Genomic DNA, 12,252 nt, shown 5'->3' with positions numbered 1-12,252 from the left:
GGCCACTAGTGGGGTGCTTTTAACCCCTGCAGGCACTCGGGTTTCACATTTGAGTGAGAGGAGAGGCTCTTTACAGGCGCTATAGCACCTGTAAAGTGCCTCAGTGTGAAAACAGCCTTACGGAGGGTATAATAAGGGGTTAAATCCTGTTACATTTATTCATAAGTTTATTCATATATTTACCCTTTTAGATATGTGGTCAGTAAATGCAAGGATTAAAACACAACAGCACACAAAGAATATAATAAAAAGACTTGCGTAGCTTTGATTAAAGATGTATTACAGATCATACTATACGGGATAAATTCAGCATATTCAATCCAGGGGAGTCAGGGGAGTGACTAGCTCATTATAAATTAGCTACCTGGAGAAGATAGTCAACAACATGATTCAGACTCTAAAGCCGCGTACACACGGGCGGACTGTCTGGCCAACTTAGTCCGTCAGACAATCCGACGGACAGTCCGTCATACTTTCGAATGAATGGACTTGACCACACACACCACTTTTTGAGTGGACTAATATGGCGTACTAAGTCCGCCATACTATCCGCCCTACTTTTGAAATGAACGGACTCGCCCACACACGCGGATGAAAGTCCGCTCATTTCGAGCGCGTCTCCAGGTAGGCGGGCCCGCGAAGGAGACGTCGCTGACCCCGCCGCCTGGTATGGACTTAAAGGGGAACCCCAACGCCGAAAAATATTGGCGTGGGGGTCCCCCCTAAGTCTACAACAGACCCTTGTCCGAGCACGCTAACCGGCCGGCCAGGAAAGGGGGGCGAGCGAGCGCCCCCCCCTCCTAAACCGTACCAGGCCGCGCGGCCCCCCCACCCCAAAGCACCTTGTCCCCATGTTGATGAGGACAAGGGCCTCTTCCCGACAACCCTGGCCGTTGGTTGTCGGGGTCTGCGGGCGGGGGGCTTATCGGAATCCGGGAGCCCCCTTTTATAAGGGGGCCCCCGGATACCGGCCCCCCACCCTATGTGAATGAGTATGGGGTAAAATGTACCCCTACCCATTCACCTGTAAAATAAAAGTACCAAAAAAAACACAACACACGAGATAAAATACTTTATTGCACAGCTCCGGGGGTCTTCCGTCTTCAGGGGTCTTCTCGCCGGACTCCTCCGCTATCTTCTTGTAGCTCTTTTGCTAGCGGAGGAAGAAGAAGAAGAACGGAAGGCGGCGGCGACAGAAGACCGGGCCACCGCCTGTAAAAGAGCTATAAGAAGGCGCGGTGGCCCGGCAGAAGAACCGAAGAGGGGGACAAGACCCCCGAAGTCGGGAGAAGAGGCCGGCGACGAGGAAGAAAGCCGGACTCCTCCGCTAGCAAAAGAGCTACAAGAAGATAGCGGAGGAGTCCGGCGAGAAGACCCCCGAAGACAGAAGACCCCCGGAGCTGTGCAATAAAGTATTTTATCTCGTGTGTTGTGTCTTTTTTGGTACTTTTATTTTACAGGTGAATGGGTAGGGGTACATTGTACCCCATACTCATTCACATAGGGTGGGGGGCGGGTATCCGGGGGCCCCCTTATTAAAGGGGGCTCCCGGATTCCGATAAGCCCCCCGCCCGCAGACCCCGACAACCAACGGCCAGGGTTGTCGGGAAGAGGCCCTTGTCCTCATCAACACGGGGACAAGGTGCTTTGGGGTGGGGGGGCCGCGCGGCCCCCCCTTCCCCAAGGCACCCCCCATGTTGAAGGCACGTGGCCTGGTACGGCTCAGGAGGGGGGGCGCTCGCTCGCCCCCCTTTCCTGGCCGGCCGGGTAGCGTGCTCGGACAAGGGTCTGTTGTGGACTTGGGGGGGACCCCCACGCCAATTTTTTTTTTTGGCGTTGGGGTTCCCCTTTAAGTCCATACCAGGCGGCGGGGCCAGCGACGTCTCCTTCGCGGGCCCCGCCTACCTGGATACCCGCTCGAAATGAGCGGACTTTTCTCTGGGCGGGAAAAGTCCGCTCATTTCAAAAGTACGGCGGACTGGCATACACACAGGCGGATTGTCCGCCGAAATGCGAGTACGACAGACAGTATTTCGAACATTCTGAAATACTTAGTCCTCCGTACTGCACGCTGAAAAAGTCCGCTGAAGCCCACACACGAGCGGACTGTCCGCTGAAATGTGTTTCGGCGGACTAAGTAGGCCATACAGTCCGCCCGTGTGTACGCGGCATTATTCTTGAATCAAACCTCAAACTCCAGACTGGTCTCCCAGTCATATATATATATATATGAAGACAATAGCTACAACTGATGAAAAGAAAAGGTCAAAGGTTCTCATCTTCCCATAGCATAATGAAGCAGATGTCTCATGCATTAAACATGTTGTATATAGGTATAAGTAATCACTTTTAACTATTCTTGTAATTCAATAACTAAAGTTATATATGAATATAGACCGATGCTACAGAGGGTTACAGCCCATCCCTTTTTTTTTTTTTTTGCCCATCTGTGACCCATTGGGGAGATTTACCCTCACTTCCTGTCCCATAGCCAAAACAGGAAGTATTTAAAATACACCTATGATAAAAATTATAGACCCTTCATTTCTTTGTAATTGGGAAAACTTTCAAAATCTGCAAGGGATCAAATAATTATTTTCCCCACTGTATAGTCATTTTTATTTAACCGCCTCACTCCCTCCTGCCGTCATATGACGTGACGGACTTTGAGTGGGTATATTTGAATGATGCCTGTAGCTACAGACATCATTCAGATATTGCCGTTTTCAGGCAGCGATTCCCTACACCATAAGAACGATCATAGCGGCTGTTCTGCTTGATCATTTTTACCGGAGGCGAGGGGGGCTGTCCACCCCCTTCCGCCGCCCTCCGGTGCTTCTACAGACTCGCCGCTATGATCGGTAAGCCGGACAGAGGATCCGCCGGCCCCGGGGTGTCAATCATAGAGATTTCCGGTGGACCAGGTGTTCGCCGGAGTCTCTATGATCGTCGGAGGTCCGGCACAATGTTATAACGTCACATTCGGCCTCTGCATTCAAAGGCTTCCCAGCCTAGTGCTGAGATGTGGGTTCTTATTGATCCCATATCTCACTATAAAGAGGACCTGTCCTGTCATATTCCTATTACAAGGGAAGTTTACATTAACATTTATTTTTATTTTTTAAAAAGTGTTAAAAAAAGTATAATTAACAATAAAAAAAGTTTTTTTTTTAAATGCCCCTGCCCCCTTGTGCATACGCAAGTCTCGCCCACATATGAAAACGGTGTTCCAACCATACAAGTACAAAACACTGTTTCTTTCCCCCAAAAAAAAGCGTTCTAAAAATTGCTCCGCAAATACCGTGCGAGATAAAAAGTTGCAACAACCGCCATTGTATTCTCTAGGGTCTTTGCTAAAAATATATAATGTTTGGGGTTTCTATGTAATTTTCTAGCAAAAAAATTATGATTTTTACATGTAGGAGAGAAGTGTCAGAATTGGCCTGGGTGGCAAGTGGTTAATATGCAAGGATCCAATATTGTTTGTTATGCCTGCTTTTTGTTTTGGCCCTGTGAAAATAAAATGAATAGGCTGAGAGAGAGATACCAAATCCTCACATATTACCACTGAAAGCAACAGTGCACTTTTTTATTTATTTATTTATTTTTTTACAGTATATGCATATATAAAGATGCTGAGAATTTTCTCTGCCCTATTGCTATAACAAGGAATTGGTAGTCAGCATTACAATCAAAATATGAGAACAATTAAATTTTAATATATTTTATTAAAGTGGGAGTTCTGCCGTTTTTTGTTTTTAAAAGTCAGCAGCTACAAATACTGCAGCTGCTGACTTTTAAAATATGGACACTTACCCGCCCATTGCACCGTGATGTCGGCACCCGAAGCCGATCTCTCGATCGGCTCTCGGGTGCTGCTGCCGCCATCTTCGGTATGCGCAATAAGGATGGTCCCTGCTGTCTTTGGGATCTATGTGTTTACCAGCAGACAGCAGAATCTGTGCCCGGAAGTGGGTGCAAATACCTGTATTATACAGGTATCTGCACCCCCCTCCCCCCTGAAAGGTGCCAATTGTGGCACCGGAGGGAGGGAGGGTTCCAATGAGTGGAAGTTCCACTTTAGGGTGGAGCTCCGCTTTAAAAAACAAAACAAAATAAAATTGAACTGGGAAATCCTTAACCATTGAACTGGATCGTGGAAACTTACTGAGTGAACTGCTGATGGTGTTTTATTTATTTATTTATTTTTACTATGGGACATCTGAGTACATTTTATTTTACAATTACATACAATAGTACATTTTAATTCCAAACAATTTTTCAGACGTCTTGTTTTGTGTTTGCAGTAAGTGTAAGCCTGGGTTATTTAAACTTGCAAATTTGCATAAAGTTACAAAATTGTTCTTTCATATGGCATTAGTGCTCTAAATTATTATTTTTTTTTGCTGTTTTTCAATGTACTAAACTCACTTTTTCTTATTTCCTTAGACTCTGCTCACAGCTATATCAATGAGTGCCATTGCCACAAATGGTGTTGTACCAGGTAATTATAAATATATATTTATATATATTAGTTATTCAAATTTGTTTCTTTTTCTATTTTATGTTGTTCGTTTTGGTAATTTTAATGAGGGCGCATCAAAATTTAGCAAAAAGTTAATGAGTGACTTGTATAACGCTACCTATGCCAACCAAATCGCCTCAGGGTGCTTTCTGCCAGTTTTCGTCTGGGTGTAACGCAGTCCTTTAACCCTTAGGGTATGGGCTTTTCTTTGGGTACATCTGTCTTTAGTGAAATTTTGTGGCTGCCAGTTGCTGAGATAGCCATACTATACATATTGCATAGTTAGTTTTTTTTATCCATTTGTAGTGTCCTGCTGACATAGGCCTCATGCACACGAGACGCAGTTAAACGCGCGTTCAGATGCAGTTGGACAGTTTTTTCAACTGCCCCTGAACTCATTCAATGTTATCCTATGTGTCCATGCACACAGTCTCGTTTTTTTCCGTTTTTATACAGTTGCGTTTAATCTCGTTTTTCCAGAAGCAAAAAAATGCGTTCAGAAGCAAAAATTTCCACGTTTCAGACGCAAAACGCGGCAAAACGCCGCTACCGCGTTTAGCCGCGTTTGCGTTTATATGCGTTTTTAAAGGTGACCTTTTTTTTTACATTAAAAATCTCAAAAATGATTGCAAATGATGAAAAACCATTAGAAAAATATTTTAAACAATTGCAATTGCAAGTGGGCAATCCACAACTTGTGGCAAGTGACATGGCAGGTGGCAAGTGACGTGGCAAGTGGACAATCCACAACTTGTGGCAAGTGACATGGCAGGTGGCAAGTGATGTGGCAAGTGGACAATCCACAACTTGTGGCAAGTGACGTGGCAGGTGAAGTGGCAAGTGACGTGGAAAGTGGACAATCCACAACTTGTGGCAGGTGACGTGGCAAGTGACCTGGCAGGTGACGCGGCAAGTGACCTGGCAGGTGACGTGGCAAATGGAAAATCAACAACTTGTGGCAGGTGACTGGCATGTGACGTGGCAAGTGGACAATCCATAACTTGTGGCAGGTGACGTGGCAAGTGACGTGGCAAGTGGACAATCCACTTGTGGCAGGGGACGTGGCAAGTGACGTGGCAAGTGGACAATCCACTTGTGGCAAAGGATGTGGCAAGTGACGTGGCGAGTGGACAATCGACAACTTGTGTCAGGTGACGTGGCAAGTGGACAATCCACAACTTGTGGCAGGTGATGTGGCAAGTGATGTGGCAAGTGGACAATCCACTTGTGGCAGGGGACGTGGCAAGGGACGTGGCAAGTGGACAATCCACAACTTGTGGCAGGTGACGTGGAAAGTGATGTGGCAAGTGGACAATCCACAACTTGTGGCAGGTGATGTGGCTGGTGATGTGGCAAGTGGACAATCCACATCTTGTGGCAAGTGACGTGGCAGCTGACGTGGCAAGTGGACAATCCACTTGTGGCAGGGGATGTGGCAAGTGACGTGGCGAGTGGACAATCGACAACTTGTGTCAGGTGACGTGGCAAGTGGACAATCCACAACTTGTGGCAAGTGATGTGGCAAGTGATGTGGCAAGTGGACAATCCACTTGTGGCAGGTGACGTGGCAGGGGACGTGGCAAGGGACGTGGCAAGTGGACAATCCACAACTTGTGGCAGGTGACGTGGAAAGTGATGTGGCAAGTGGACAATCCACAACTTGTGGCAGGTGATGTGGCTGGTGACGTGGCAAGTGGACAATCCACATCTTGTGGCAAGTGACGTGGCAGCTGACGTGGCAAGTGACGTGGCAAGTGGACAATCCAAAACTTGTGGCAGGTGACGTGGCAAGTGACGTGGCAGGTGACGTGGCAAGTGGACAATCCACATCTCGTGGCAAGTGACGTGGCAAGTGACGTGGCAGGTGATGTGGCAAGTGACGTGGCAAGTGGACAATCCACAACTTGTGGCAGGTGACGTGGCAGGTGACGTGGCAAGTGACGTGGCAAGTGGACAATTCACATCTCGTGGCAAGTGACGTGGCAGGTGATGTGGCAAGTGACGTGGCAAGTGGACAATCCACAACTTGTGGCAGGTGACGTGGCAGGTGATGTGGCAAGTGATGTGGCAAGTGGACAATCCAAAACTTGTGGCAGGTGACGTGGCAAGTGACGTGGCAGGTGATGTGGAAAGTGGTGTGGCAAGTGGACAATCCACAACTTGTGGCAGGTGATGTGGCTGGTGACGTGGCAAGTGGACAATCCACAACTTGTGGCAGGTGGCATGGCAGGTGACGTGGAAAGTGGACAATCCACATCTTGTGGCAAGTGACGTGGCAGGTGATGTGGCAAGTGACGTGGCAAGTGGACAATCCACAACTTGTGGCAAGTGATGTGGCAGGTGATGTGACAAGTGGACAATCCACATCTTGTGGCAAGTGATGTGGCAGCTGACGTGGCAAGTGACGTGGCAAGTGGACAATCCAAAACTTGTGGCAAGTGACGTGGCAGGTGATGTGGCAAGTGACGTGGCAAGTGGACAATCCACATCTCGTGGCAAGTGACGTGGCAGGTGATGTGGCAAGTGACGTGGCAAGTGGAAAATCCACAACTTGTGGCAGGTGACGTGGCAGGTGATGTGGCAAGTGATGTGGCAGGTGATGTGACAAGTGGACAATCCACATCTTGTGGCAAGTGACGTGGCAGCTGACGTGGCAAGTGACGTGGCAAGTGGACAATCCAAAACTTGTGGCAGGTGACGTGGCAAGTGACGTGGCAAGTGGACAATCCACAGCTTGTGGCAAGTGACATGGCAGATGGCAAGTGATGTGGCAAGTGGACAATCCACAACTTGTGACAGGTGACATGGCAGGTGATGTGGCAAGTGGACAATCCCCAACTTGTGGCAGGTGACGTGGCAGGTGATGTGGCAAGTGATGTGGCAAGTGGACAATCCAAAACTTGTGGCAGGTGACGTGGCAAGTGACGTGGCAGGTGATGTGGAAAGTGGTGTGGCAAGTGGACAATCCACAACTTGTGGCAGGTGATGTGGCTGGTGACGTGGCAAGTGGACAATCCACAACTTGTGGCAGGTGGCATGGCAGGTGACGTGGAAAGTGGACAATCCACATCTTGTGGCAAGTGACGTGGCAGGTGATGTGGCAAGTGACGTGGCAAGTGGACAATCCACAACTTGTGGCAAGTGATGTGGCAGGTGATGTGACAAGTGGACAATCCACATCTTGTGGCAAGTGATGTGGCAGCTGACGTGGCAAGTGACGTGGCAAGTGGACAATCCAAAACTTGTGGCAAGTGACGTGGCAGGTGATGTGGCAAGTGACGTGGCAAGTGGACAATCCACATCTCGTGGCAAGTGACGTGGCAGGTGATGTGGCAAGTGACGTGGCAAGTGGAAAATCCACAACTTGTGGCAGGTGACGTGGCAGGTGATGTGGCAAGTGATGTGGCAGGTGATGTGACAAGTGGACAATCCACATCTTGTGGCAAGTGACGTGGCAGCTGACGTGGCAAGTGACGTGGCAAGTGGACAATCCAAAACTTGTGGCAGGTGACGTGGCAAGTGACGTGGCAAGTGGACAATCCACAGCTTGTGGCAAGTGACATGGCAGATGGCAAGTGATGTGGCAAGTGGACAATCCACAACTTGTGACAGGTGACATGGCAGGTGATGTGGCAAGTGGACAATCCCCAACTTGTGGCAAGTGACGTGGCAAGTGACGTGGCAAGTGGACAATCCAAAACTTGTGGCAGGTGACGTGGCAAGTGACGTGGCAGGTGATGTGGCAAGTCACGTGGCAAGTGGACAATCCACAACTTGTGGCAGGTGACGTGGCAGTTGGACAATCCACAACTTGTGGCAGATGACATGGCAAGTGACGTGGCAGGTGATGTGGCAAGTCACGTGGCAAGTGGACAATCCACAACTTGTGGCAGGTGCCGTGGCAAGTGACACGCTAAATACAAGTACACTGCAGCTCTCACAGCTGCTGCTACTCACTCTGGTCTCACAAAATTGCTGAAATAGTTAATTTTTGAGCTGGGGAGGGTCTATGATGTTAGCTTAACTAAACGCTTCTAGACGCAAACGCGGTAAAACGCCGCTAAATCGCTGTAAAAATCGCTGCAAAACGCGCGTTTCTAAAGGCCGGTTTCAACATGTGTCCAGCAGCGTTTGCATCTGCGTCTCGTGTGCATGAAGCCATAAAGTCTGCAAATTAATACAGTTGTGTCGTATCAGGTCCAAGAGTGCAGGATCCATGTTCTTTTTATGGTTTGCTGATTTTTGCCTCTGAAAATCTGTGAATGGGATCCCATCAAAAGAAGTAAAGAGTGCTTGTGAACAGACTGAAACAATGGGGTTAATTTACTAAAGCTGTACAGTGCAAAATCTTGTGCAGCTGTGCGTGGTAACCAGTCAGTTTCTAACTTCAGCTTGTTCAATTCAGCTTTGAAATAAAAAAAATAAAAAACTGGAAGCTGTTTGGTTTCTATGCACAGCTGCATCAGATTTTGCGCACTCCAGTTTTAATAAATCATCCCCAATGTCTTTTTTTTTAAAGAAATGTAAGTAGCATTGAGAATTTGCTTTCTCTAAGAAATTGCTCCTGAGAATGCTCACTGCCTGGTTTTTATGATGGCCCGCTAGTTATTATAGATCTAATTAGCTAAACTGGAGCATTTTTATGAAAATCAGGAAAGTTGGAGAAAAGTAATTTCATATTTGCTTGCTTATCATTGAAACCACTAGGTTATCATGACGTGTGCACTTTCGGAAGGTAAGATCAACACTGGCAATATTTCAAAAGAATTCTCTGTTTAGTTTCCTTATACACTAATTGTGGTTGCAGTGCAACCTACATAGGCAGGGATCTGAATAACTCTTTTGCACAGGCCTCATGATAGTTCTAAATTAAAGTGGTTGTAAACCCCTAACACAAAAAATAAACAAAGCATATCCTTCTTCTCTAGTGTGTACTAGCTTCCATCTAGAAAACTAAGTGTAATTTCTCTGTGCTGTTGCTTCCCTCTGCAATCTGCATGAGTCATTGATTAAAGTCCAGGCCAAACCTAGAGCACCCTGGCCCTCTTCCCCCTTTGCCTTCAGTACACAGTAGCTGGTTAGCTGTGTATGTTTACCTATGATTCTGACCAGAGAAGGGCATGCCCATTCTCTCCACTCAGGTTTTAGTGAGCTCTGTGTTCTACCTGTGCAATGTCCTCACCCCCACCACTTACTGCTAAGAAATAGCCTTTTATCTGTATGTTTTAGGAGGATGTGTAGCAGAGACAGGGCCAGGACAAGGAGATGGGGGGGGGGGGTCAATGGTGCTGGAGAGGCAGATGCCCTGGTTACATCGTGGGAAGGGGCACCAGGCTGTGAGCATGAAGAATATGGCTGTCTTTTCCTTTGCCCCATACTCTTTTGCCGCCATAGCCTGCCCAAATTAAGAGCTGAGCATGCATGCTTACTCATTGCCTGTACCTCTCTGCAGCAGCAGTCAAGCTCCTTTCCGTTACTCACTTTTTAATGGGCTTGTGTTGCTGTTAGTTTGGCCAGCTGGATCGGGGCTGTCATAATCCTGGAGGTAGTTCAGGTGGCCCGAGCAAGAGGAGAATTTTTACACTGCAGCCCTGTTCACTGCCCAGCACACACCGATGCTCTTCCCAGGGCATGATGAAGATGTCAGAACGAACAGCAGGCTGCATCTTCTCCCTCTTTTTGAGTCCCGACCTGCTCTGCATTAAAGACTGTACTATGATGTGCTCTAAACCTTCCCTGCACTTTTGTAGACAAGTTTACTGGAAGCGCAAGTAACATTGCCCTTGCAGTCTTTTTCTGTGTCTCTTGTCGAAACTCTTCTTGATTTGTACTTTTTATCCATGGGGGTTGTCATGTGGCACCCCCTGGGCATTCCATTTCGCCACTGTTGGACCTGAACCTGGTTTCTTCAATTGCCTTATTTTGGGAACATTACAAAAATTCCCTAGCTTATGTTCTCTCCAGTTGTCACCTAGCAACCATGTGCCGTAGGTTTCCTTATTGGGCATACAGGCATAGGGTGGTTCTTCATTTGCGTCCTTCTTTCCTTCTGATGGTGCTCTGATTTTTATCTGAGGTTGTTTTGCCTTTACTGGGTGATCTAATCTCAATAGATCAGAGACAGGTAGTGGTTCATGCTTATGCCATTAAGGGTTAGTCTCCTCCCTTCCGTTACGGTTCCCTCTACCAGGTTTATTAGTGCTTTTTGGGCATTCCGACCTCAAGCTTCTGTCTCTCCAGTTTGCAGTTTGTTTTACAATGATGGTGTTTTGTGCATCCTTGGATGCTTGTTTTGGCCGCAAGGTTTTATGGATGGCTATTTAAGGTTCCTTGTTTCCACTATAGGGGGAGCTTTTTTCAGGTGGTTGCCTATTTTGCCTGTTGGCTCCAGTTTTGCTTACCTTCTCTCACTGAGTCCTCTGCTTGGGGCTTCCCTTTGGTCAAGAATTTAGAGAAGCTTTTTCCGTCGATGAACGTAAGAAAAAAATTGATTTTTTGTTACTCGCCTTAAAATCTCTCTCTGAGTTCATTGACACACAGCATCATCTCCACTTTTTTTTTTTTTCTCGGCTTGACTTGAGCATTAATGGAGTGTGTGTATATTGACTAGGATGGCCCATAGGTGGTGCTATGTTTTTTTTTTTCTGCTTAGTATCTTTCTACTGTAGGTGGCGCTGTGAACCCTACAAGAATGAAGAGAAGCTGTGTCTGTCAATGAACTCAGAGAAAGGGATTTTACTGTAACAAAAAATCCAATGTTTTAAAGTTTTAGATGGAGAAGGATTAAAACACTAAGGCCCCTTTCACACGGGGCGGATCAGTAATGATCCACCCCGTGATGATCCGCTCGCTCAGCGGGGATCGCCCTGTCAGCTCTCCATTCTCCTCTATGGGGATCGGATGAGCACGGACCGTCTGTCCGTGTTCATCCGATCTGCTCTGCAGACGGATAGAAAAATAGGATTTTCCTCCGTCTGCAGAATCGGACAGTAGCGGAGGCGGACAATAGCGGGTGTCTGCGGATGTTCATCCGCAGACACCCGCTGTCCCATAGGGATGCATGTATGTCCATGTATGTCTGTATTTCATCCGCAAACAAATACATACTGTCCGCATGTGTGAAAGGGGCCTTATCAGAATTTTTTTTTAACCTCTGTCACCTATTAGGAAGATTCACCCTCTCTATTTGTCCTGCTTTGTTATTAAAAGTAAAAGAAAAAATATTTTCCCCACTGTACACCTGGTAAACATGGTATGTGTAAACAGAAGGCTAGGCCTATTTCAGAAAAGCCCAAGAGAAGTGTATTCTGAGATGATAGGCTTACCGTAGAACTGTAGGCAACACAGTAATTTTTTTTTTGCCCATCTATGTCCTATTGGGGAGATTTACCTTCACTTCTTGTCCCATAGCCAAAATGGGAAGTGAAAGGAAATACCTGCAAATCAAGGGAATCCATTGGGGCCTCCCAGGACACCAGAACTAGTGTCCTTTTGAAAGATTTCCCCTTTATTACTGTTCTACGGGCAACCCAAAATTCTGTATATTTGATCCTCTGTAGATTTTGTAAGTTTGCCCACTTACAAAGAAATGGTCTATTATTTTTTTTTATCATAGGTGTATTTTAAATGATAGAGACAGAATATCAGCCAAAAATCCAGAAAAAACACGATACAAATATTATAAATTTAATTGCAGTTCAGTGAATAAAATACGTTTTTTTTTTTTT

General features: G+C 46.9%; 1 protein-coding gene across 1 annotated transcript in view; it reads left to right on the top strand.

Annotated features, from left to right (window-relative positions):
- Positions 1-12,252, top strand: part of SLC12A4 (solute carrier family 12 member 4) — a 435,256-nt gene that overhangs the window by 130,144 nt on the left and 292,860 nt on the right. The window contains exon 5 of the mRNA XM_077456642.1: positions 4,450-4,504. Within this exon, the coding sequence (XP_077312768.1) occupies positions 4,450-4,504 (55 nt within the window). The remainder of the gene's footprint in view (positions 1-4,449; positions 4,505-12,252) is intronic.

This window comes from Lithobates pipiens, unplaced genomic scaffold, assembly GCF_037356315.1.
Source record: "Lithobates pipiens isolate NorthernLeopardFrog02 unplaced genomic scaffold, aLitPip1_a1.2 Scaffold_10, whole genome shotgun sequence".
In the NCBI taxonomy this organism is placed as follows: domain Eukaryota; kingdom Metazoa; phylum Chordata; class Amphibia; order Anura; family Ranidae; genus Lithobates; species Lithobates pipiens.
This window is presented reverse-complemented; position numbering and strand designations above follow the sequence as displayed.